We start from the raw sequence: 27,706 nt of genomic DNA, 5'->3' as shown, positions 1-27,706 counted from the left end.
AAACTAGAATTTTAAAAATTATTTTACATAAAACAACTGTAATTAATTGTAACATGTAAAAATATGATGACTTACATAGAAATAAGTTATTTTTAATTAAATTAAACTAAAAAGTATTTATTAAGTAGAAAATACAAGTCAATAATATGAATGTGTAATGCTGGTTGTCATCCTTACCGCGACAAAGTTAAATTGGTATTGTTTGAAACGAAACGTTTGAGTCGACTTCAAGTGAAAATAATAATGTTTTTGACCAATTGAACGAGGATGTTGTGCACTGCAGCCGAGATTGAGAGGAAGAAGCGGCTGGCCAAGGTGAAACTGCTTCAGAAGCGAACACAACACTCCAGAAACTTGAATGATGGACCTGGAATCACCTCTAACCTTGCTCAAACAAACACTTCTCCTGCATCTCCAAAATTTTTCCCAAAAGCAAAGAGTGTTCCAGGCACAAGTTCATCGTTTGATAAATCCCCGAAACCTCGAAATAACTCTTTTCCAAGTAGTAACAATAAATTCAACACCAAACCATTTAACAATGATCAAAGAATTCAAGCAACTTGCATTCTACTTACTAGTAACAGATTTCAAGTGAAACTATCTGCATATTTCAATGTGGCAATTGAAGTTATGAAAACTATACCCTCAAAATCTTATGGTAAGATTTATTTTTGATTCTGCAAAGAGCATTGATAAAATAGTACTAATTTCTTGATTTTTTTAGACCCCAAGACTTGTAATTGGAATTTTTCTCTTGATCATTATGATATGTTATTGTCAAAGCTTGACAAGTTAAATTCACATTTACAAGTCGTCAAATTGCCACTGTGGATACATAATTTAAAGAGGAAGCCCAAAGATGATTGCTATGATTTTAGTATTATTGATGAAGAACTCAGGAATACATTGATGCCTTTCCAGGAAGAGTCACTATGGTAATGCAGTGAATAGTTATCAATAGAAATGCATATGAAATTGCATTTTACATGCATGAAACAATTTACTTTTGCTGTTAAGCAATTTTAAAATTTGTTGATTAAATTAGTGGTTTTTATTGCATACTTTTTGGCTTTTATTATAGCTTTGCAATTGAAAGAAATGGAAGGTGTTTCATTGCTGATGAAATGGGACTTGGGAAAACAATTCAGGCATTAGCAATTGCAGCTTATTACAGGCAGGATTGGCCAATTCTGATTGTTACAACTGCTTCAACAAGGTAATTTGTATTACTTTATATTTGAACAGATTTTTATAAAAGCAAAAATTACTTTTGTTTTAGTTCAAGTTGGGAGGTGACAATCTGCAAATATTTAACATCCATCCCAATTATGAATGTTCAAGTCCTTGGCTCTAAAAACGACCATATGGATAAACCCACTGTGATAATTACATCCTACGATATGATGACGAGGCGTACGGATCATTTACTCACCCTGAAATGTGGAATCTGCATCTTTGATGAGTCCCATTCCCTAAAAAACTTCAAAACGAAATGCTTCAAGTCAGCCCTAACGCTAGCAAAATTAGCGAAACGTGTTTTACTTCTAAGTGGTACACCAGCCCTATCAAAACCCAGTGAGCTCTTTACCCAGCTCCAACTCATCGACGAATCTTTCTTTATTAACTTCATGGAGTTCAGTAAACGATACTGTGACGGTAAGGAGTCAACATTTGGCTGGGACTCATCCGGACAGAGTAACCTCGAAGAACTGCAAATTGTACTTGAACAGCGCTTTATGATTCGCAGGACGAAAGACACTATAAGCGCGCTGGATCTGCCTGAAAAAGTCCAAGAAATAATTCATTTGAATATCTCCGAGGCGGATTTGAACGTCAAGGAATTGGAAGTATTGAAGGACACTGACATGAAGAAAAACGCCAACAATATACAGCTGATTCTGCCATTCTTTCACAATACAGCGAAAATTAAGATACCAGCTGTGACTGCGTACATAACTAAACTTCTGCAAGAAGAAACGCGAAAATTCATCATATTTGGTCATCATATGATCATGTTGGATGCAATTGAACGCGTTCTGAACGAGAGCTCCAAAGGATTTATACGAATTGACGGCAGGACCACGGACAGAGAGAAACAAGTGAGATTGTTCCAAACTAGTGATAGTGTTTCCTGCGCACTTCTGTCAATCACAGCCGCAAACTCTGGTATTACACTCACCGCAGCGGAAATGGTTATTTTTACTGAGTTGCACTGGACGCCAAGTGTAAGTTAAATATTTACGTTCAGCTAAACTGATAATTATATAACTTTTGTAATTTATTTTATTGGTAGATATTAGCACAAGCAGAAGCAAGAGCTCATCGAATAGGTCAGACGAAACCCGTCACCATTCGATACCTAATCGGATCGAAAACCGTTGATGATTACATCTGGCCGATGCTGCAGAGCAAACAACGTACACTCAACGAAATGAAACTCACAACCGACTCATTCGACAACTTCAAGACAATGAAATGTAAAGCGACGCCGCAAAAATCAACAATAACGAATTATTTCTCCCCGAAATCGGACGCCAAACGCGTAAAACTCGAAGATGTGTTTAATGCAACTGAAGCGAAGAACGAAGTATTTGCGATGCCTGTACCTACAAGTTCAAAAGCGGTGGTGCAAAAATCAGGATCTGTTTGGCGATGATGAACTCGACGACTTTTCTCGAACTATGCTACACAACAAATCAAACCTAAACCTAATCCTGTAAATCTTGAACATTCTAAAATACCTACAAACCCTGATGATCTGTTTAATGACGATATGGATGATTTGTTTAAAGCGATTCCTATTTAATATCCTCGTGAGACTGTACGTGGCATGTACAAAAATATTTTTTATTTATTGGCATTATACATTACTATGAATGTTACATTTACATGTTTGATAATATATTTGCGCTTGCAATTAAGTACATTTTAACAATTAGAATTACAATATTACAAAACATAAACACACGATTGCCTTTGGCCATTGTAGCTTTGAATATTTAGCTCGATAGATAATGAATCAACTTACATTCATAAATAGTTATCAACAACAACAGATTGTTGCGCAAAAATTAATTATTTAATTAACAACAATTGAATGGATTAATGATGTGCATGGATAATTTGAATAGTAGTGATTATGCGTATGACACGCCGTCGAAGTGCCTGTTGAACACCACCTTATTGAGGCTGGTGTCCGAGTGCACTAGACGCTTAATGTGCTTGGCAACTTGCGTGCCGCCACCGCCGCCGCCATCTTCGCTCTTCGTCTCGAAATACTTGCAGATTTCACGTACACCACCGCTGGTAAAGCAGTAGGTAAGATCGTGCAAGGAGCGAGTGCGTTTTGATACACCGACGATGGCCAGGCGAGCCATGGAGACATCCTCGGAGCTGCGGCCACGACCAATACGGCACAGGGACTCAAAGAGCATCAGCTTCTCTTTGACAGGCACGTAGCTCTCGCTGCTCTGACATTTCTTCAGAAGCACTTCGACGGTGTCGGCGTAACCGCTCTTTGCGGTGACGATGTTGTTGTTCACGTTGACGATGTTCTTATTGACGTCCCACTCGTCGAAGTGGATGACTGGCTTGCACGTGGTGCAGACTGATGACTCGGAAGAGGCGGTCGAATCTGGGGAGTATGATGACGATGAAGAAGCATCATCAGAATGAAATATTGAAGTTTCCACGGGGTTGGTTTGATCACTTGATGGTTGCACTGGTTTGACGACGGTGGATGTGGTTGGTTCTTTGGTTGTTAGCGAGAAGACATCGAGGTACTTCACATCTTCTAAGGGAGTTTGACGGATGATTTCGATTGCGATTAGTTTTACCCATAGGTCGAATTGGCGTTCATCTGGTGTCTGCAAAAATAAAGTTGAAATTAAAGAGTGATACTTGACATTTGCGTGAAATCTTCACTTTCTAACATAATGTAACAATCTTGGTATTAAATTTAATTTTGGCTAAACATATTCAAGATCAAGTTTCAGAATGATCGAATTCTATTGATATTTACAGATATTTGCGTTAAGTGTAGACAAAAGTTTTACTTTCAACTTAAATTCAATCAATATAGTCAAAAACAATTTGAACTGTAAGGTTTCATATTACAGAGACCTTAGACTTTACAATATTACAACTGTTAATTGTTTTAGCAAGTAATTCTCGAGTTATTGACATTTGAAGGTTCATTTCAACATTTTCCTTGTTTAACTTTGTTTTCATGGCTAATATTTGTTAGAAACTTATAAAAATTGATATGAAATTAATGTCGATTAATCCGTGTACACGTATATAGCTAGTATAATTGTTTATAACAATTGTTTTTGTATTTTGTTAAAATATCACATTAAAATGTGAAAAATGAGTAAATTGGCAGATATTTTGAATTATTGAGTTGTATTCGCGGTGATAGGCGCAAAATTTATAAAAATCATTTAATTTCTTTAATAGTCATGTTAAAAATTGTGGTTGTCATAAAATATGACATTAGACTTTCCAACGACAGAATTTTTACGCAGTTGTTACTGGTAACATGCGATTTATTGGCTCTCAGAGTAAATAATATTTAAAAAGCGAGTAAAACAAGTTTAAAGTATCCGTAAAGAAAAACTAATGGGATTGTCCTCCGAATAATTGAATTCTGCGTCTTTAAACACATTAAACTTTCGAATGCTGCCATTTTTATGTCCTTATCAGCAATAGTTTCTGAGTTATGCGACATCGACGTGAACAATGAATAAAATAGAAAGTTCCGCGCAAAAAATAAGAAATAAAACAACGCCGCGACGAAAAGTGAAATACGCATCATCTTGCGATTCCGATAATCAAATTCAAATGGCATTCAATCGCAAAAGTGGAATATCACATGCAATTGATGCGCGAAACTGGGCGCAGCGTTGAAATCGCAAATCGAGCGTCGTGCGCCATTCGCTCGCTCGCTCACTGCTAGAGGATGGGGATTCTGGTGTGTGTGTGCAAATCGATTGAATTTATTATTTAGACAATGTGGATTTATTAGGTTCGCGGCGCGCCGTGCGCACGACAACCGGCCGAAGAGATTGTTATGCAATATGCATCGATGTGCACGGCGCTGGTAGCCGTGCGACAGGAGCGCATCCTAATGCAGACGCGGCGACGAGCGCACTGGGAAAATGGCATTCCGTCATGTGCACCAAGACGTCGCTGTACAAGGACAATTGTTTCGTCGAGATCGCAAATCACAAATCACAATCGCAATCGCAGCGGCGCGCTCGATTTCTTTGTTTTCCAGCGGCGCGCTGAGTTAACAGACACGCTTAATCGACCATCACACAGCCGCATTACATTAGTTTTGCGCATGCAAATTAATTCTGTTATGTGATGTGCAATTTAGTCGCGCGGAATGAGGCGAATTGAGTATCATCTCTTAAATACTTGCGGCGCGGTTCCAATTTGGTTTGCCTACGTCCCTCATTCGGTTCGTTTTCGAGCAAGTATGAATAATTTACACAATAAACGAGCCATTTTATAATTCAGTAGGTATACATTTTTGTGGGGGAGGGCCATTAGAGAAGTTTCGCAATAAGTTGAATCGATTATGTATCGCAACGAAGTGAGAAATGAAAAAAGTTCAATTTTAAAGAAAGAAAAATCTTAAAAATCGTAGAATTTCACTCTTACTTTAATCATTATTTTATAAACCATTACATATATTGAAAGCTTTTAAAATTCTCTTTAAATTGATGTATTTTTCTCTTTTGTCGCATTTATAGATGTGGAATTATAAGCGTTTAAAAAAACATATTTAAAAAATAAAATAAAACGTTAATGTTTTTATCCATGAAAAAGCGTACATTTTCAATATTCATTCATGTTTTTTGTAAACTCATAAAAATTAAAATAGAATATTAAATTCCCCTAAAAATTTCCATTTTCATGCTAATTTTACAATTTGATTTATTAATATTTGAATCAAATAATAGTTAAAATTTATAAAAATCTAAAAAATCATTTCTACTTTGACAAACAGTACCAACCCTATTCCTCATTAATAAGCATATAAATAAAAACCTAATTATATTGCCTTACAAAAGCTGCCTATTCCATTTTAATGAGGTTTGTAGTTTTTAAATTATAAGCAACAAAAGTGAAGAAATCAAAAATATCGAATAAAATTCCAAACAGAAATTTTCCACTAGTCCCACTTCTATTCAAGCTATTTTCATCATTTTAATAACTCCCTATTAAATTTTAATACCCCCTAAGCCCCGATGGAGACCTATTTTGCGTCGAAATATATTTCTCAACGTCTTCGCTTCGAGAATCGAAAGGTGTTCCTCGAGTCGTGCGTCGAGTGGGAGCAATACAAAAGAACACCGCTCGCGGGCAACCGTACTATTGAGCGTATATTTTCGAAATCAAAGTAAAAGCATTAAAAGCAATCATCGCGCATTACCTGCAACGTCAGAAGAATGGTCTTGCCGCGCACCAGCGCCAGACTGTTCGGTGTCGAGCCGGCCTGAAGACTTAAGTGCCGCAATGGAATGCGGGTGCCCAGGTCGTTCTGCTTCGCAAGGGAGAAGCATCCCTGGACGGGGCTGAGCTGCAACTGTCCAGCGCGGACCTGCACCCGACGTGGTTGCCAGCGTGGATCTGATCCGATGAGTACCAATAAATCAGCTGCAAATAAAGAGAAAACAATTGAAATGATACGGAAATATTGCGTGCGCATGAATCACATTGTTCGTATTAATGAAATTGATCGCAGCGTCAAGTGGACGTTAATCAGCGAGTTGACTTAAGAGCTCGTATCGTCAACTCGAGCACGCTGTGACTAATCGAAGAAAAATTCGACTCAATTAATTAATCAAATGCTGTAAGCGCGTGCGTGAGCTTATGACAAACAGACATACAAACATTACGTTTGAATTTAATTTCAATGCGTTTTAACGCCGGAAAAAACTGGAATTCTCGCTAAAAAGCTCGAAAATTCGCAAATAAAGTTTTTTGTCTCCTTGTGAGCTGAAATATTTTACATCGCGGCCATGACGTGCACGTGACAAAGGGAAAAGTATGCTGCTTTTAATATTTCTTATTATTATCACTGAAACCACTTAATATGTCCTCGAAGAAACTTAAATGCTGTGAGTTAAGAATACGCTTGTTTTGTGTTCTTGCGCGCAGTGTTGGCTTACTTCTTCGCTTGTTAATATGATTAACAGCTCCGCCGAAGTCTTGCAGTTTTTCACTTTGGCGCATTCGCAGCGAATGTGCATTCGTATTAATAGCACGATTCGCTGCGCTGTTTTATAATAGAAAATACCATAATGGCGTGATGGAAATGTCGAGGAAACGCGTCGACGCGAATTGGCTCGCGAATCGTATTGCCAGTTTCCGTATTTTTCATGAAACGCGACGTCGAAGAAACCAAGTCGAGCGTGCGGTGTGTTAACGCAACGCAGCACTAAATGAACCCGAACTAATAATAATAGGAACGCGTATTATGCATTCGCATTTGTATGAAACAGATAGGCGATAGATAAGCGCACGAAAGTGAAGCAATTTGTGAGCGAAATGATTCATTTATTTGTTCAGACATTACCAGAGAGCAGTGCGTGCAATCTTACGAAATAATACGTTCAATAATTGGGTGGGAAATTCGATTATGTTTTCGGTTGCTGTGAATTGTGTGATGAAGTTATAATTACAAGTCGTGAATTAAAACACTCGTGTTTTACAAGAAAATATCGTTTTAAATGCAATAATCAACAAAAATACAATGGGAAAACTCATTAAAAATTGTTACATTTTCTTTTGTCGTAAAATTTCTATTTTTAAATGGGGATATATTAAATGCACTTTAGTTAAAATACAATCCACTTGAACAGCCGCACTTAAGTTTTCATACTTTGCACTAAGAAATTCATATTATGCACTATAGATTGTATAACTTAGGGGAGACTGGGTACGGTTGTGACAATTTGTGTTTGATTACCAATAGTTTTGTTAATTTACCAGTTAGATCGTAGAAAAGTAACTTTTATGGTAATTTGTACATTTGTCTATACAAGAATGCTAAAATGTTGGCCCTAAATACGACGTATAACTAATAAGATAAATTTAAAAAAAAAAGTCAAATTGTCACAACCGGCCACACACCAAGGACGGTTGTGACAGTGGTTGGGTTCGGTAGTGACATGCAAAAACATACACTAAAATGGCCATTCTCTTGGCAAAAATCTAGTGCATTAATATGAATGTGAGAGGAATGATTATCCAGCAATAGAAAAACTTGATATGTTAGAGAAGAATTTCTTAAAATGTTCGAGAAATGTGAGGAATGAGGCATCCTGCATCCAACCTGAAGGATTTACAGTTCCAATTGATCACACCGGTCCATCTCTAACAAAATGATCATGATAACGTACTCACGGGAATACAAAAAAAGGAGGAATTGCGTTACCTAAGGCATTGACTGCAAAAAAGCATCTATAAGCAAAAAAGAACGACTATAGTAATGTCACAACCGTATCCACAAAATTTGTCACAACCGTACCCGACCCTCTTTTCGAAAACAAAAATTCGCCATGACTTTGTCAAATAATCTACGTAAAAGCAAATGCTCATAAATATCTACCAATGTTCAATTCAAAAGAAACAAAAACAGAAGTAATCTATCTGTATACAAACAACAATAATTATTAAGTGAAGCCGTACAAAAATATTTACTTTTGACTGTCAAAAAGCAATGTGGGCTCCTAGTTACGTTAACGTCGCGCAATGACTGATGCAATACTACGGAAAGGGTTCAAATTTGCACCCCGCTTCTTTATCCTCTTGCACCCTCCCCCGTATGACGTATAGTTTCGTTATTATGACGACTGTCACTACCGTACCCTGGCACAACCGTACCCAGTCTCCCTATATTTTAATACAATGCACTTATATATTCAGGTTTAAGCTTAAATTTGCTTTGAATCAAAATTTTTAAATTGAAACTTTATAATTTGTGGTGGTTAGGTAGGCTACCTTGTTTGGTATTATTTGTGGGGGTTAGGGTGGTCAGGGGTGGTGGTTAGGTAGGCTCCCTTGTTTGGTATTATTTGTGGGGTGGTTGGGGGTTGGGGGGAGGAGTTGGTTGGCGGTTGGGGGTTGGGGGTGGTGGTTAGGTAGGCTACCTTGTTTGGTATTATTTGAGGGGCGGTGAGGGGGTGATAGAAGGGGCCGGCTAAGAGTACGGCACGTACTTAATACTGCAAGTTTTATAAGTGCAAAGTATTAATTTCATAGTGGAAAGCATTTTATTCAAGTGGAATTCATTTTTCAAAGTGCAAATATTTATTTTTAAGTTCAGTTCTGTATTTTTAAGTGCAAACATTAATTATAAGTGCATTTAATGAATTGACAAGTTAAAAATCGAAAAAATAAAGTTCGTTTAATTACATGCCTTTTTAAATTGGCTATATTAATCATTCGATATTTTCCAGTAGGAAATTTAATTCTTTCAATAATTTGAAATATTCAATGATTTAGAGTTGTTTTCAGTGTAATAATTCATCTCAGCAATGAAATTACTTCATTTTTTATTTTATGATGATTTTTGTGACATGTTACCAATTTTAGCTTGTAAATTATAGTTAAAACAATAAAACGCGAACATATTTTGTCCCAGATTAAAAAAAAAATGACAATTAAATTTCAATTTAATATTTTTATATGACATGTGTTAGAAACTAATTAAATTCTCTTTCTATACTAGTCTTTTTTCAATTTCAAATTGTGTCATGTTTCGAAAAGATTAGCAATTGAAGTAAAAACTTGACAAACGTCAATGTATCGTTCTTTGTTTCGAAATACTTTATTTTTTTATATTTCATAAACAATTATTATTATATCTACCATAAACTGATTTAAGTATCCTTCGAATTAAACGTTTGTGATTACTTGAAGTAAAAAATTTCAAAACTTTTTTATTTACCAAAAAGTTTTTACAAATAATTATATTAATCAAAATTTAATTAAATTTTCCCTCGAGTAACTCACTGAACAATATCATATAATATAAAGTTTTATTTTTAATTATCACTGTTTTAAATAAATAAAAATTATTATAAAGTTGCAAGTAAATCAAATCGCGCGTGTTTCTTGCAAAAGTCGCGAGTGAAATCGAATTAATTGCAGTGAATAATTGCCTCGCTGCGATGTGACATTTCCTGGACATTGTTTTAATGCAGTTGCATTGCACGCAGTTGCAAATTAATTCGTCTGACCGATATTTTTAATGAAACCAGCGGTTCACTCCAAAATATGTTTCCTTACACTCACCGAAATGCAATGAAATGCATACAATCGTCTAGCACGAATCGTCATTTCCTAGCATTTCTACCACCAAAAAGCCATTAATAATTCATTACTAGCCTCTTCGCGCAAATTCTCAGCGCTTTCAAACGTCCAATTAAACGATCGTCGTGCGTGTCGTGCGTCGCGCGTCCGCGCTGATAATGATTATCACATTAATGCAGGTCTTTGGCGTTTGTCTTCGCGCGCGCGCTTGTGAGTTTTGAAGAAGTCTCCTTGCGCACCGCACACAATCGCCGGCGATTAAATAGCTGTTAATGAGTCGATAAATTACGCCGAACAAAAACACAATCGAATGGCAATGGGCGACGCACGCAGCACGCGTCCGCGCAGCGTCTTTTGCGCGTCAATTTTCCAGCGCATCGGCTTAGATTTACGGCCGCCGCGTTCTGTCATTATGTAATCAATTAAATGATGCGCGTATTGTGTGCATGTTGCACGTTGTGAGTCATGCGATGTGAAAATGCAAGACATTTCTTTACTTTAATGGCCATTCTCGGCGAATATATCCATATTCAATCGTTCAACGCGCGGTTTCAAAATCGCATATTCTGAAGATACTATTGATGCAATTGAGAAGTTCCACACACGTGATGAAAACTCACGAAGCTACAGAATTAATATGAAATTCGCACAGAAATTATTCCCTAACCAGAGATCAAATGTTCTGTGGATTTAAAACTAAAAATATGATTTAATATTTTCATGTCTTATTATATTGTTTAAAAATTATATTTTTGCAACAAAAAGTAGCCTATGTTTTTCTCCAAAGTCCAATTTATCTCTATACAAAAATTTATCAAAAGTAGTTTAGCGGTTTTCGCGAGAAAGCGTCACAAACAAACAAACTCACATACGCATTATTCATTAGAATTCGTATCAATGTGTGTGAATTTTCGGATAAGTTAACCACTGATCAACTCTGTTGCAATTTTCTCATGTGATATAACTAAAAACTACTCTATAATTTCTATTTTCCAATGAAAAACTTTCTTACCGCATGTAGTTTTACCATCCGACTCGATACTCGACGAATGACAGTTCGGTAATTCGCAAGAATAATATTCTTCCATAAAGTCAGTCGACGAATAGCAAGCGCAATTGTTTCAAAGACGAAAAACAAGAATAATTTGAGATTGTGTAACAATACACAATGATCGTGCTGATCTACCAACTCGCAACTATTTATTATTGTTTCGCTCTGTCGTTAGTTTGTTACCGCCGTGGCGTTTATTATATTCATTTCGATGACGGCGATGGCTTGTCGCTGGGTTTTGTTTTATTTAATTCATTCCAGCTACACGGAGCCTGATAACGCGTTATCGTGTCGCGATCAATCGACACGCGAATTAAGACAATGAACTGGGTTTTTTTTCTTCTCGTGCTCGACGAGACTAAACAGATGCCGGGGACTACAGTGGCTATTGTTTGATTGTCAACGAACTGTTTTTGTTCACGGTCACTTTAATATAATTTAATGTTGTTAACATTTACATTTTCTTGGATTAACATGCAAAATTCACTTTTTGTTTCGTTCGATTTTACTTTATTCAAGAAAAAATCAACTTTTCCTTGATTTTCCATTAGAAAATCGTTTTCGCTGTGAAATTTTTGACTTTGCAGTATAACTATCAGTGCATAAAATGGAAAATGTCAAAAGTTAATGTTTTATGCACCTGTTTTATTACACTCGTGAATAAAAACGTTATGTGACCCATATGCACTAATCATTTTAATAAAAATCGCTTTTCAGTGCCCAGCGCACAATAAACTCATATGATTTTGAAAACTACGTGACTGTAGACACTTATTAAGAAAGTCTATTGATGTTTCCTTGTAAGTATGTACATTCTGCATTGCATTTCGTAATGACGTAATTGACGCCATCGTTGTGTTCCCTCAGAGTTGCGAAAACTGCAGCACCAACACAAGACATGACACGTACCTCTTGAAAATCATGCGAAGTGGAAATGCAGCTAAATGTGAAACGTGAAATCCGAAATCAATTTTACAAAAACACTCTCTTTCGAAGCGAGTGAAGCATTAACTTCGACATTAACTGCATTCATGTGTTGTGTCTGCTTGCAGCCGACAAATAATTTGATTATCGAGGACTCGCCGAATAAAATCTGGTGCTGGTGAAGCTCACACTCCCCATGCCGAGACAACAATGTGACCTAATGCGGCGTCGGTGTGCAAACACAACACACATTCATGCCGATTGGGCAATTATTACAACAACAACAATGCCGACTTACATCAGGCGTACGTGCAACGGACACTTATAGAAACTTTAAAATCGAATTAATATCGCAACGCGGAAACACACCGAAGAGAGACATGCAATCGGCTCGATAAGAACGCAATTGTTCACTTTTTAACATTTGATTCGAAGCCGTAGATGGCGTAACACACATGCTAATTTAATAAATTATTATTAACGCACGCATAATATGTAATAAACTCGCATGAAATGTATTTATTTAAAGGCAAAAACACAAACTACAAGTACAAATATATACAAAAGTCCCTTGTTGTTTCAGAAATATGAATACAACTCGATACACTCTGAATACCACGCGGTTTTTTGTTGCCGCCGTTTAGCATTCACCTTCCAGCGGCTTTTAGCTTGTGATATATTTCGATGCATGTGTGTTTAATAAAGCACAGAGTCGCTTAATGTTACATTCAGTTACACATGTCCGTACAAAACTACAATTTATTGTACTGCTGCGCATGTGGTGGACACAACTGTATCATAATCATAACTGTATAATTTCTATTTAATTCTTATGCTGTGAAAGCATGGGAGTGCCATCACATCAACGGCCAAATCGACGTTTTCACATTTTCCAATTGATCATCGTCATTATCCACAACAATATTGAAAAACTAGTTTAAATAGAGCATGCAGTGCGTTCGTTCACTTACCAAATATGCAAGACATGAAATTTTCCTCAAAATTAAATACTTTATGCATGCATGAATTAAAATTAGCATTGAATCAGTTCGTTGGGTGTTGTTTTATCCATTTTCGTGCATGAGATGTTTGGCTTGGTTTTTCTGGGCTCGTCGATTTGGATTTTAAAAATAATAACGCTGTAAATGATGTAATATTATTATAAGCTGGTGGTACTGATAAGTTTTATCAAATTGTGGTTTGTGCTATGTAAGTAAGACTCTATTCCGGTGAAATATAACGAATTTCTAGGTTTGATTGCTCACATGATGCATTTTAACGTTTAAATTCAAAAGTGAGTAAGGCTTATGAAGAAAAAAGCAAAAGTTGAAGACAGTGACAGTTAAATAAGTTATGTAGAGATAAATAAGAAGAATTTGCAACGCAAACGACAAAAAATGTAAAAAATATAACTGATTAAATGATAAACTTAAAATCAATACTTTAATTTGTTTATTATTGCCATGATAAACTCACAATTTTGAATACAACTCAACTCAAACTTTTTCCGTTTGCCCGAGTTAAACATGTGCGCGAAATATGCATCGTTAGCGTTTTTAAGACAACAGTCTAAATATATGATCACATGGTCATGTTGTCAGTCACATACCACATGCCACATGCATGCATTTCTCTTCGAAAATATCGAATAGAAAGACGTGAATTATTGTGACAGTCAGCCGGAACGAAGATTCACCATTGCGTGAAACACTAACCGGCAAATCGTAAATGCGTTGACCATGTAAACGTGTAAACAAATCGTTGTAAACCGATACTTTGCCCCTCATTTGTCCGGCTTAGGGCTGGCAGCGGGATTACCACCCAAGATAAATCAACAACCAGTTCATTTCAATTTCGTGCCACTGCTACACTCCTACACGTCTTGACCTCAAGTCATCACTGCCTGCATTGTTCATCAAATGAAAACACTTCAAGCGCTTCGAAAATTCTCCACGGCTAAGCAGCAATTGAGGTCCTTACAAGTAACACGTGATGCTCTTGTTCAACATGAAGAAGTACTTCTTCCAAACAGGAGGCTACTCCTCCCACAAGTACTCGACGCATGTAAATTTGAACTTTCGAGACGCTGCAAGTCCTTTTTAAGTACCACAGCGTTGAGTACGACTGCTTCACACCGAAGCAGTTCAAAGCGTTTAAACCTATTAAACCAATTAAACCAAAAATTGACATCGTCTGCTAACCACCCACGTAATATCCATTAAGTTGGACGCAAACATCGTAGGTGAACTATTTTGAGCTGTTTTAGGCACGGCATGAAACGAGCACAAAGCTTTCCGACTCTCGGGTGATTATTATCAGACGTTTAAATGTTGTCCAGCTGTCCCACCTTAAACGTATCCAAAAAGTAGACGCTAGATACATCAGACACATCATAGATGTTTAACAATTTGACACAATGAAGTCGTTTATTTGTTCATACCAAAAGCAATGTCACATTACGTTGACCCAAATCTCAAAAACGCACTGTTTGAACTTCAAAATGCGCCAGTTCCTCGAGAATTTCATCAGTTTTACCAAATTGAGTCACAATTGCAACACGCACTAATATTTCGCTTCCTTTGCAGGCATTTGAAGTTTTGTTCTTGTGCGTTGATTCAATAAACTAAAAAAAACAAGAGGTTTTCGACATACGAAGTTATTTAATTTAAACGTGTTTTTTGTTAGTTTTCAATGTTTGCACGAACAGATAAGTGACAGTTCAATATTTATTCAAACACGTTCTTGCGACTTGCGAAATATTTTTGGGTGATTATCAGTCGTGAAAAAAGGCAGCGCGAAAAATGAGTACACAACATACACAGCTCTTCAAATTGCCGAATCGTGAACGACTGTTCAACAATCAACATCGCCTTGATTTCAATTCAACTACAGGGCCAAATTAATTACACATTCAAAATTCGAAAAGTTGAAGAAAAAAATTCCTTTGAATATCGACGTGTGTTAAAAACCCGTCAAAATATCGCAATGTCTTGTAATTCCTGATGATTGTAGACATAATTAATGAACATTCGAAAACCTTGCATTTGCATACATTAAACCACATGTTACAATCGAAAAATACCAAAAAAACAAATTTGACTTGAATTTACATAAGTCGTGATGCGTTTAGGCACTAATTAAAAAATTTAATTAGCGCATATTATTACGACTGTTATAATTTTATTTAATTTGTTGTAAGTCGTGTAAAGTGTTTCACCCCTCCGAGTCTTCCTGTTTTTAATGAGATCATAACACTTTGGAACAAAAGAACAAGCCTGCGTTTTAAACAAATAACAAATACACTTGTCGTTGCTCCAAGGAGCCAAGGACGCGCGAATTAATTAAACTCGAACGGACATAAAGCAAATTCAAAGACGCGCGTGTAAATCAACGCGCACTCTCACTCATTCGCAAAGCGTGATGATACGAAGGAAGAAAAAAATCCCTGAGAATAGGAAAACACGTAAACGTGCATCAAGCCACCTATCTGAATGGAAGATCGTAGAAACCTTCCAACAACTAGCAACAAACAAGCGTTAAATTTAAATTAAAAAAAATATGTGTGTAAATGTTGTAATATCGTAATGTTTCCGAAAGTATATTCAAATGCTCGTAAACATTTTAATTGCAGTTCGGGCAAGGCGCGTAATAAACCACATTCGGTTAGTTTCCACGATTTATTTGACAAAACGCGCCATAAATTGTGTTTGAATGTTTCACGACGCGTTTTTTTAACGATATTGCACCTGCAATTATATGAGAAAAAGAAAAAAAAAACGGTTCCGTTTGAGAATATAAACACGTAGTCAATTAAATTTCAATTTGATAATCTTTAACACTGCGAATGGACAACAAAGAGATACATATTTCGCGGCCTTGGCGATGAAGCATCCTCCGAACAATAAGTAAACTTAATTAATGCTCAAGTCTTCATCACGATTAACTACTTAAGACCAATTATAAGATTTTAACGAAAAATATTTCTGTGGGATGTTTAAAGGTTAAGATTTCGTAACAAGTGCACGTTTTCAGCCGTTTTCCCATCCGCATGGCATTGTGGGCGAAATACACCATAGGGGTGCGAAGAGATGTCACATGTCACATTCATCCCTGCGCTCCCAAAATTAATATATTAGTGCGTTCTATTGATTTCTGTGGAACACATGTTCTCTAAAATACGACCCTCTATTCATAAAAAAAAAAACGAATTTATGAGTTTTCAAATAACCGAAGACAGAATCCTATAAATCTGTCCACGATTGTTGATTTGGTTGAAATGTTATACTTTCACACTTGCCACAAGTAATAATTACGTGCGCAGCTATTGAAATGAAACGCGTCTTGATTGTATTGTTATCTAAGCGTGTGCACTGTGCACTGATTTTGAATAATGCGTTGAATTCGCTGCTGCTGGCGCAATTAGTTCAAGCTAAAAGAAACAAGAAGTCGTAATTAAAATATTTCGTCACGAGCGAACAGACAATTTGATGACTCAGAGCGCTGAATTTTATTGCATTCGGCCGCGGGCGCTCCACATCTGCATAATCAAAGGAAACACTAAGTAAATAATTAGATAATCGCACACATGAATGGATCGCGGTGAGTTGATTAATCAAACGAGAAAATTGTTTCTGTTGTTGGTGCATTTGTTATTTGTGAAGAGTAAAAATGCGAAGAAAAAAAAAACGATAGCAATCAATGTTTTGTAATTCCACGCAAAAGTTTCGAGTAGATTTTACTTGTGCATCGATTGAAACCTATCAGATACAAATGTTGAATGCCTCTGTTCGGTGTTCGCTTCAGTGTTTCTCTTCTGTTAGGTCAGTGTTTCGTGTTGTGTCTGGTTCGAGCGTCTTTTGTTGGTTGGTTTCTTTCATCGATAAAAATTCGAGGTGCTTTTGAGGTGTCTCCACCCCGGTTCGAATTTTTCCGTAAGCCGCGCGCTCGAATTTCGATTTTATTTTTTACCGGGCGCTGTAAAACCGCACGCCAAAACGCATAAAAGCATATAGGTACATGCGTCAAACCGGCTGAAATCTGAAATAAAACGCGAGATTATTTTGATCTCTCCGGCTGGAGAAACGAACGCGTAAACGTCGTAAAAACGGAATATAACTCGCATGGAACTTATTTTTAGTTAGCGCAAACGTGGCCCAATTCTACACATTGCCCAATTTTGCAAATAAACGTCACGACTTGCGCCAATTATCGCAATTCGATAAATTGATCTTTGATTGCCGACGCTGCTTTTATCGTAATTATATTTGGTCGCGTTTTCAATCGGGATTGATTAGCGACGCTATTTTGGGATTCACTTACGACGAATTTGTTATTTAATTGCTGTGATTCATAAGCTGTGATCAATCTGTAAACACAATTTTGATGTCACAAACATTAACATCTAGAATTTTACTTATTAAAGAAAAAAATTAAAAATCACTAAGAAACAACACAAAAAAATTATATCACACCTCAAACATTTTTTCCATAATAAAAAAAAATAATAGCAAACATATTAGTTAAAAAATAAATAATCACACACTTTGTTTTTCTATATTTTTAAACAATAATAAACCATAATGATTGTATCAAATGAAGGAAGCATGAAACAAAAAAAAATTAACGCGCTTTTTGTTAATCTCTCGATGCACTTTGAAACATCAGTTCCGTACACAATTAAAGTACGATTTTTCAAATTTTTACTACGTAGTTAATAACTGCAACATTATCGCGATAAGAGCATTTTACGTAACAAAGTTTCATTGTAACCTTGGTAAAAAATCATTAGATTAATGTAATAGGTACCTACGTGCGGTAATTTTATCAAAAATTGAACAAATAATCAATATTTTGATTACCCAATGATTTTTAGACACAACCCGATTAACATACACAAACTGTGTCAATGGAAATTCGCATGCGTCTTGTGAATTAAATCTCTCGCAATTCACAAGTCGAATTTCGGATGTCGACCAGGTTAAATCAAGCCGCGGGCGTCATTCGCCCAACAATCATTCATCGAATATGAATACCAAACAGTCGCGAACACATTCACACAAATGTTCGCGTTGTCGTTAGTGGGCTGACGTATAATTTATTCTAATCACATAATTGATTTAATTGTTTGGCGCGCCGCGCAAATCCGAAATCAAAACAACAACAGCACACAAAAAATCGACCACATCTCGAGACACAAACTGTGTTTATTCATCACATTTAATGAAGATATTATTTTCTTTCAATTTCTCTTCGAATTGAATTGCGTTGCAAACAAGACACAGTTATCAACAGAATTCAACAAAATAATTGCAATCTTACATCAGGCGGACAGTTGTGGACTAAAGCGCTGGAAAAAGTAGAGTAAACTTTACGCTCACATTTCCCGTCACATAACTTTTATTTGCCTAGAAAAAGTGCTCGCGATCTGCGTTTGAAAGCATTCCAAAGACGCTTATATAATTTATACAAAACATTGACTAACAAGGAAGAGTCTTTAATTTAATTTCGTTTAGAAATATTTGTGTTTTGTGTGGATTCGCAACGTTTTTGAGCGCTGATTGCTCGAAATGTGTGCGAATTAATTGCTGCCAACTTGACCCACATTGACTATTATTGTTCAATCGCGATTATTTTACATTTCGGATATGTTACAAATGACAGGCGGCGGAAAAGTAAGTCAACGAACCACTAGCCGCGCGAGCAAGACACATTCAGCATCGTGTAAACAGCCAAACAGCAATTAAGTAATAGCATCACAATTGTAATATTGTAATTAAAGTGAAATTTAATGAATTCTAGACATTCAGCAGTAGATCTACAGTAAATAACAGTGCATATTTCTACAAATAATGTATTTAAAATCAAATCAAACAAACTTTATCATAAAAAAAAACGTTATAATTTTTATATTTCGCGCGAAACTATCGAAAGTATTAAATTTTTTAGTATTTCCTTTAATATATAAACAAAAACGTTTGATATTTTACTTCCTGTTGATTATTTGTTACATATATTGCGGTTTTTTTTGATAAAATGTTTCATATTTTAGTTGTGATACTTGTTTTTCGCTTAAATTTTTTCCTGACCATCGACAACACAAATTTTTACCCGAAAACATCGAATGTTATTGATTTTACAGATTGAGCAGTACCTATTTAGCTCGCCTCATCGCCCGACGTGTTTGTTGTTTGTCTACCTCCCCAGACAAAAGTTCCATTAGAAATTCTCGTTCGACGTAAGACGGCGCATTAGGCGACTGACGTGAATGACACGAACACCAATCCTAATGCGATTGCTATACACCAGAAAAGAAATTTATACCTGAATGCTGAATAAAAAGCAACATAATTACGTAAACACTTTTTTCACTTACGTCAGGGCGCCAGTGTTCAATCTTAGATTAATCTCGAATCTTACTTTTGCACTCGAAAGAAAATTCCACAGTTGTCTAAGAACGAGGTGTCACACCGCCGAAAAAAGACGTTTTTACACGTAGATACGATTTGAATATGAATGTGGCATGTGAATTCAAAAAGATGAATCTTATTTGTTCGATCCCGGCTCAAATATCCCGAAATATCACATGACGACCTAAAAGGGTATTTACTATTGGGGTTTCCTTGCGGTTTATTTATCCGAATCGTCCGTCTGAAACGATTTAAATCTCATCATAATTCAGTGTGCGAGTATACGCGTATGATGTGCTAGTACAGTACAGGTTTGAACACAGGATTGGATCGCTTCATTTCGGAGCTGTGTAATGTATTCACCCCGGTTTTCAGTTTTCTCGAACGCGATATAACCAGATCCCAGAGATCTAAATAAGAAGAAGACCAGATTAACTAAACAGGCCTGTAACAATGCCGGGAATAATGCCGAAATTAAACGCCCTTCGAGAAATTTGAAAACTTCAGTTTTGATTTGCTTCGAGAAATTATCAGTCACGAACCAGTTGCTGGTTATTGAATCAATGATATGAATTTGAATTCGGAAGGTAGACAATAGACGTGTTAGAAAACCGGTGTTTAGAGAATAGACGCTCCCTATGCAAAGCTAGAAAAAAGTTTACAAAGTTGGCGAACAAAGCCGCTTATTTCACGATCATTAATCTTTGCTTGTAATTGACGTGCCATTGAAGATGGAAGCAGAGCCTCGATAACAAATGACTGTTAAGCAATATAAGAAATACCAAAATCACCCGGAAAGATTATTGTAACAATGACAACGAATCAAATAACGGTCTTCTGGACGATTTCATCCACAACATGTTTCGAGTCTAATTAACGTCAAATATTTGCGTTGCAAATTTTTAATTAACCAAATTTTATGTGCAATGTGGATAATTATAACATTCGGAGGCGTAGTGAACCAACAATACGCGTAAATAGTTGTAATAGTGGTAACAATAACTAATTTATTCCAAATTATTAGTTTGCGCAAGTCGGTATTATCGAAACAAATTTTGAAACTCCAACGAAATTCAAACAAATTAAGATTGTAAAGACGCAATTATTATTATTTGACTGGCTGTAATTTACGTAAATTAAACATTACCTAACATGTCCATGAAATATTTGAGGAATACTCACATTTTGATAAAATCAAACAAATTTTTGTTGAATACATTTTATTACGATAAAAACCAAAGAAAACCAGCAACTATAAAGCTCATGGAAACAATAAGGATTAAATTTAATGACACATACATCTAACGATAATTGTGCAGGTGCCAAGATTACTAAATTCAAGATTGTCGTGATTGCAAAATTGATGTAATTACACTTTACGTGTCTCCTCTTTGACGCTTCTGTGTCAATGGTAATTGTGCATTTAATGTTTCATTTGTTATGATTTAAAAATGTATCCACGCATTAATTCATCAGCATGCATGTTAATTGCGCGCGGTCGCCATTAGAGAATTTAATTGTTGATGTGTCTGGATATGAGACACCTTGAAAGCGTAATGTTTTCGATCGGCAAGAATAGATTACGTAAAACTTCATATGCATATGTTTTATCTCTGTTCATGAGGTGTGCGTGTTTTTTTCATATTATGATCCGCGGTCATTAAGCCCGGTGTTTCATCAATGAACAAAAAAGGAAACGTTTATAAGCAATTTATGTTTTACTCTGCGCCTGTGCTCGACGATTTGCATCATTGTTTTTGCAAGCCGATATGAAATGGAATTGGTGTCGTCTTCGCCGATCGGTCACTTGTCATTAAGTGGAACGCGCTAATGAAATCGTAAAAACGCTCGACCGCGGCGCGTTTTTCTTCGTCTTTCAATTTATTTACCGCACTGGACATCTCTAGATGTTGGAAATAATAGGAGAAACGTAAATGAATCGACATGAGTGATGATTGTGCGCGGTGCGAAAGTAAAGCGCGTTTCAATTGAGCATCAACATCAACAATCGTAGGTACCTAGTCAACGAGAGACACCCATATTGGAATAACTCGTTATGGCGACACGGCGCCGAGGAGAAAACTAGAACTCTCGCTTATTACCGAAACTATAAGCGAACATGTTTTTATATATTTCTACACACGAGACAGCTCAACAGGTTCGAGTTTTGTTGGATTTGTAGAAATTGAAGAATTACCCGGAGAGGGACGTGATTTGATGGTACCCTTAAGGGTACCCTGTAAATTGTCGAAAATTCGAAGAATTCGTGTTTACAATACTCTCAATTGGATTACAACCGGGACAATTGCGCTGGATATCCAACCAATCAAAGCAATAAAACCAGTTCAACACAGAGTTGAGCTCAAAACAGTTTATTAGTCTATTAGCTCCCTGACAGGCCAAACGCTCTGAAATAATACGTCCGACACTAGCCGTTCAGTAATAAATTGCTTCGCTTTAAATTAATAACAATGGTGTTGTGTGGCATACCATCATGCACCCTACCATCAAAACATCGATAATTCAGCAGCGGCGGCCGAGCAGTTGGCGGGTGTCGTTAGACAAATATTTGCATGATGGTATAGCATCATACCATCGGGCATATACCATCAATTAATATGACTTGCAGCTTGTGCGCCTGCCTCCTGCGTGTTGCATTTAAAGATTTTAACAGATTCTAACAGATTTGAACAGATCTACTAACACGTATGATTCTCGCCGGGTTCGTTAATGTTTTGTAGCGTTTTGTGACGCATTGTGCGATCAAACGCCGGTGTTGTGCAGTTTCATGCAGACTCATTCATGCGGCATTTATGCTTGCACCTTTCAACTCAATGGAGGCGAGTGCGGATAAGAAAGGACTGTTTTGTGTAAAACGGCGAATGGGACAAAACGGATGTTGCTGGCGTTTTGGGGTGTGCTGGTGTGCAAGTAACATTTAATGATTGTTCAATTGCACGGACACAGAACAAGAATAAGAATAAGAAGGAAAATGTATAAGTATTGCACTCGGTTTGAAAATTAATAAATCTCGGGCGTTGATTATGATGAATGTGCAGTAATTAAATGTTGCTACGAGTATCGATAAAGTGATTGTGATTCTGAACGACTTCGACGTGAGAAGGTCAGAACAAAGCGTCGTACGCTCAATTAAACACCGAACTTTTCATATTTACCTACGTTGATGGTGTGGCCTTTACAGTAGGTACACCACATGTGATTTCCTAGCTCGCTGCTAGCGCACAAACGGTAAAATAAAGCAATGCTGCATGTGCTCATACGACGATAGCAACAAAGGGCCCGTTTTTTATTCGGCTTCTTCCAGCTCCTTCACGGATGATTATGTTGATTCGTTTGACGTAACCGTGCATTATCGAAGACACGGTGGCGCGCACACCTCCATGACCTAAGGGCCTTTCAGGGACCCTAAATGCCCCGCTCGCTGGGCGCATTATGCGTGCTCGCATTGCACTCGTGAAGAAGCACAGTTAACCAAAGCAAAGGAGGTTTGGAGGTATGTCGCAGACGCGGAGGGATTTTCTTAGGTAGCCCCGTCGCACCAGTATTTATTCTACCGGGCCTACCAGCATAGGTGAACACTGCACACACACTCCACACTCCCTAGCTCACCGTAATGCTATTAGAAGCTACAGGGACAAGAAAAAAAAAACCGAAAAAATAAAAGTCCAAAGGAAAGCAAACGTGCACATTAAATGTGAAAAGAAATAGAATGAGATTAGAGATGGATACAGCGCGCAGTGTAATAAGTTGCATTCAGGCCGGTCAAAGGGACGCTAATAAAATTCATTACAGAGAGATTTTTAATCGATGCTGCTGCCGATGGAAAGTGATAACTTTTACGAGTCGATACGATCATCGGAAATGGTTTCTTTTTGAAAGAGACCTCGTCGAAGGTGTGCTAGACATATGCTGCCGTTCACTGAATAGACAAACCGTTTAACCAAAAAATGTTTACTTTGTAACTGCGATGAAGCGGTACAAATTAATAGTTTCTATCAATCCTAAGTGCAAATTGTAATATAAGCTCCCAGACGTAATTTTATGTGTGCCCCAAAACGCTGCGAGAAATAGACCATGAATATAAAGTAGTCGTAAATAAAAGGTGTCAAAAAAGTTGTAAAGCCAAAGTCGTAGATTACAATAAGGTAAACACAACAGAAAGGAATCAATCCCTTGCGCCCCGACAAGACGCGTTTCCTACTCCAGGATTCAATAGCCGCTCGATATGTATGCCGCAATAAAATTAGTTTTACTACTGCATGCCGATGATCACATTGTCGTTGTGTTCCTGCGATCTCGAACGGCGCTAGACGACGGTGAATTTGCGAGCGGCGAGAAGGATATTTATGCGTATACACACTTCGGTTTTACGAGCGCGTCATCGATTCCCACAATAATGCTGTCTACAGTTGCAAATCGACCAGATCAAATCAATCAGAGTATAGTAACACAAAAGAAAAATTGGGTAGAAAATCTTAAGTGAAATAATGTAGGTAGGTAATAGAATAATAGTTGGGTTTTTCTTAAGACTTTTACTTTTTTTTACTTCTTCAAGGAGAAAATTGTTTTAAAAATCATTTTTATTGGAAAAACCTTTCTGTTGCATCCATTTACGACTAATCTAATTAATTTTTTTCATCTTTCATCCCTTAAAACCCTTCGTTTTCAATTTTTTTTCCTTTTTTTTTAATTGAATGCAATTTATGCACAAATTCACGATTGTTCCTACTAACCTTCCTAATAAATACGATTAATAAATGTGGCGAAATACGATTTCTAATTATAAAAGCAAATGAATAAACGCATTAATTAGTCCCGATGTGAGTTCTTGCATGTGCGCGCAACTTAGTGACTCGTTGACTTACATTATTTTACAATGTGCATAATTCTTCTCGCAGACGTGTGCCGATGTTTATATTTATTTCGTCCGTGTGTACGTGTGTGCCAAACCATCCGGGAAATGCTCCTCGCCGGCGCGAGTAATGAAGCGCAACTTCGCCGCGGACTTGTTACTGCACGATTACTTTTTGCCCCGTTTTCGTGCTTTCTTGTTTATTGTAGTTTCCTCTTAGCACACATGCGATAACTTATTAATCGGCGACTGGATATGCAAGCCTCCGACAGACAACAAAAGAAATTAAAGTAATAAACGCACCAACAATCTATGCGAATGTGCAAAGCGGACGTCTTCATCATTTACAACATCTTTAAAACTTGTCAAAACATACACGGGTTTTGTTTTAGAATTGTTGTTTGTGGTGAATTTCTTAATAACTTATATAAAACATCCGGTTAGAGACACAAGTAGTATTCGCTTGCATTTTTCTCGACATCCAAAAGTCTAAAAGAAAGTTGTTGGGTGTGCATATATGATTTTATCGTTTTCCTCTAGCTAATTGTCAAGCGTTTGTCTTGCCTACCCCGCTCATTAAACGGAAATATTAACAACGCAAAACGAAAGAGATTGTGTAACGTCCGACTTAGCATCCAGCAAGAAGTAAAAATGATTCGATTAGAAGAAAATAAAAGTGTTGGTGATTGGAAACAGGCCAATTGAGTGAGAGCGATTGATTTATTTATTCCTTCCGCTTGCAGCCCATGACTCGTGTATTTTTGTACAAAAGCGTACATAATTAAAACACGAAATATTGATATCATGTCGACAATGCCCGAAAGAGGAAGACTCAGCAGAAAATAAAAGAAGTCTCATCTTAATATCGCCGATGAAAGAAAGACTAGAAAAGGAACAATCAACTTTTCAGCATGCAGTCCAATATATAAAATTGTGAACATTGAAGTTATTAGTAAACAAAAAGCGCAGACATTTCCTACATCTGGAAATGTATCGATTGTAATTGTGATAATAAATTGTAATAAATAGTTGCGCCGTTAGAGATGGTAAGTAAACGGGGTTAATTGCATTAATTTCCTTCGATCATTTCGCTCGCATCGATTCGATTTGTTCGTCGCTTTATGCTGCTTTGCAGACGGCTGCAGTGTTGCAGAACCGGATACATTTACGATTTACGCATTTATTTATCGCACGATTCAAATAAGTATCGCTGGCAATTAAATCTTCTTGAATTTATGAGTTCAATTGAAATGAATTGAATCGAATTGCATTAGATTGAATTCTTATTTCTTATTCATCATGCATTATCAGTGATAGTAACCAAAAAGTATCAAGACGTTTTTTTTTTTGAAAAACGAAATCGGTAGAGGTGTAGCAGGTAATATGCTCTAGAAACGTGTAATTGTTACACTTTTACACGTCTGATTAGATTTCCGTGTCCGGTCAAAATTCCACCTAGCACGAGGTGACTCAAATCGCCGCCTCGATTCCCATAATCGCTTTATAATTCGACACAATGTTGCATTGTTGCAGCACTAATTATAAGCTAGATTGATAGTGGGTCTAGTCTGGACTTACCACTGATTTTCGGCCGAAACTGGATGAAATTGTCGCGCACTGGGTCGGCGGCTTTTCGGATCTCGGAGATGACGCGCGGCAGACGGGCCTTGCCCAGCTTCCCGCCGCCGACGCTGCCCATCGCTGAATGACACACCAGCATTATTTTATCCACCGGTTCGCCATGCACACAAGGCGTCGTTAATCCCAGGCCCAATCAAATGCAGAATTAGTATTTTGTCAACAAATTGGAAACTTGCGTCCAAACAAAGTTGGAAACTTTACAAACAATCTGGTCGAATGTGTGCTGTGCACACCACGAGCGCGCGCACTTTCCAGGCGGAACGGTAACGTGAACGTCGCTCTGACGATTCTTGTTTACAACTGAATCGCGCACACAGAACATGCCTGTGTGCCGATGACGATGAGTGAGCTTCATGTGGCGAACGGTGGCAGTGGTGGGATCGCTAGCGGCCCGACGATCAGGAGTCAGACAGCACCACATCAAGGGAGTAATGGTATGAGACATACCTTTTGAATTATTTAAACATTTACCATTAGCAAAAAAACTTATCAATTAATTGATTACGTCGTGCAAAATATTTGATTGCATATAAGGTGGTAAATAGCCTAAATTATACTGTTATCAATTTGTAATATTTGTGTAATCACTGTAATCACAACGGAGATTGCCGCGGAAGCGTTGCAATTTGTTTGAATTTATCAATATGTACACAATCAAATTATGCATACTTACATGAAGTAGGCATGAAATATTGTTGATAAAATAATAATTGATTATGTGCATTAAATCGATATTTATGGTTTAAAACATTAAAGTTGCGTGAGTAATAATTATTACACATAATGGCAAGAATGTGTGTTACTTTGGAAATTTACGCATGTTTGGACTTTTAATGCCTAAGCAAACAAATTGAGTGTTTTAAGTTTTCTAATTTCTTAGAATTTTGGTGATAAGCGAATTTTGTTGAACGAAAATATTAAATTAAACCACACGAAAGATGTTGACTGATATATCTCAAACTTTGAATTCAATTTTTTCATTTTTGCAATAGCAACTAATAGTATATTAATTATCTAGTGGCTAAATGGGTGTTTTTGTCACGAGATTGATTATGAGTGAGCCTTGCGAGCGTTTAATCGAGCGATTATTATTTACAATATTTCCCAGCATGCAATTGCTTATAAATCAATGTTTTCCGTAATAATCTTTCATTTCTGTTCTAATTACACATTAATTCATAGCTATTATTGCTTTTCAAACACTAGTATTTTAACAAATTTATTTTTGCAAGCAAATTTTTCGATTTTTTTTTGTTTGTTTTATGTTCGACCAAAGATAATATTGGTTTTAAAAATGTTTACCATTGTTTACATTTCGAGCTGTAGTAGCCGACAATTTAATTTTCCACCAAAAACTATAACATGCAGTCGGTTTCTTCCATCTGCCTGAGAATAACCTCAGAAACGATGACAGTGTGGCTTCTAGGTCAGTTTAAATCCCCAAACAATTCACGATTTGTGAATGTCTTACAGACTTTGTGA

At 36.9% G+C, this 27,706-nt stretch overlaps 2 protein-coding genes across 3 annotated transcripts; one reads left to right on the top strand and one right to left on the bottom strand.

The window, feature by feature from the left end:
- The first annotated feature begins 183 nt into the window (after positions 1-183).
- Marcal1 (SWI/SNF-related matrix-associated actin-dependent regulator of chromatin subfamily A-like protein 1) lies at positions 184-2,935 on the top strand. Its single transcript, XM_065317874.1, has 5 exons — positions 184-658; positions 725-935; positions 1,082-1,216; positions 1,280-2,225; positions 2,294-2,935. The coding sequence occupies exons 1-5, from the start codon at positions 268-270 to the stop codon at positions 2,654-2,656; spliced, it is 2,046 nt and encodes a 681-aa protein (XP_065173946.1). The 5' UTR covers positions 184-267; the 3' UTR covers positions 2,657-2,935.
- LOC135804121 (uncharacterized) lies at positions 2,827-26,561 on the bottom strand. Of its 2 annotated transcripts, none has more exons than XM_065317886.1 (3): positions 26,162-26,561; positions 6,443-6,666; positions 2,827-3,866 (listed from the first exon to the last, which is right to left on the bottom strand). In XM_065317886.1, the coding sequence occupies exons 1-3, from the start codon at positions 26,301-26,303 to the stop codon at positions 3,138-3,140; spliced, it is 1,095 nt and encodes a 364-aa protein (XP_065173958.1). In that variant the 5' UTR covers positions 26,304-26,561; the 3' UTR covers positions 2,827-3,137. The 2 variants fall into 2 exon arrangements, with proteins under 2 accessions (XP_065173958.1, XP_065173966.1); XM_065317894.1 differs by lacking the exon at positions 26,162-26,561 and adding an exon at positions 7,182-7,431.
- Positions 26,562-27,706: the final 1,145 nt, after the last annotated feature.

The sequence above is a fragment of the Atheta coriaria genome, unplaced genomic scaffold, assembly GCF_025399875.1.
Source record: "Atheta coriaria isolate IRGN ID8LTWV9N9 unplaced genomic scaffold, Caltech_Dcor_3.1 hic_scaffold_1_pilon, whole genome shotgun sequence".
Taxonomy (NCBI): Eukaryota; Metazoa; Arthropoda; class Insecta; order Coleoptera; family Staphylinidae; genus Dalotia; species Dalotia coriaria.
Note: the sequence above shows the minus strand (reverse complement) of the source record. Positions and strands in the feature narration are given on the sequence as shown.

What these genes read in the sequence shown, in the direction of transcription:
- Marcal1 (XM_065317874.1), top strand. Translation starts at nt 268, where the DNA reads ATGTTGTGCACTGCAGCCGAGATTGAGAGGAAGAAGCGGCTGGCCAAG. An exon ending in TATACCCTCAAAATCTTATG is followed by an intron (nt 659 to 724) that starts GTAAGATTTATT and finishes TGATTTTTTTAG; the next exon opens with ACCCCAAGACTTGTAATTGG. An exon ending in AGTTGCACTGGACGCCAAGT is followed by an intron (nt 2,226 to 2,293) that starts GTAAGTTAAATA and finishes TTTTATTGGTAG; the next exon opens with ATATTAGCACAAGCAGAAGC.
- LOC135804121 (XM_065317886.1), bottom strand. Translation starts at nt 26,303, where the DNA reads ATGCTGGTGTGTCATTCAGCGATGGGCAGCGTCGGCGGCGGGAAGCTG. An exon ending in GTTTCGGCCGAAAATCAGTG is followed by an intron (nt 6,667 to 26,161) that starts GTAAGTCCAGAC and finishes CTTTATTTGCAG; the next exon opens with CTGATTTATTGGTACTCATC. An exon ending in CCATTCTTCTGACGTTGCAG is followed by an intron (nt 3,867 to 6,442) that starts GTAATGCGCGAT and finishes TTATTTTTGCAG; the next exon opens with ACACCAGATGAACGCCAATT.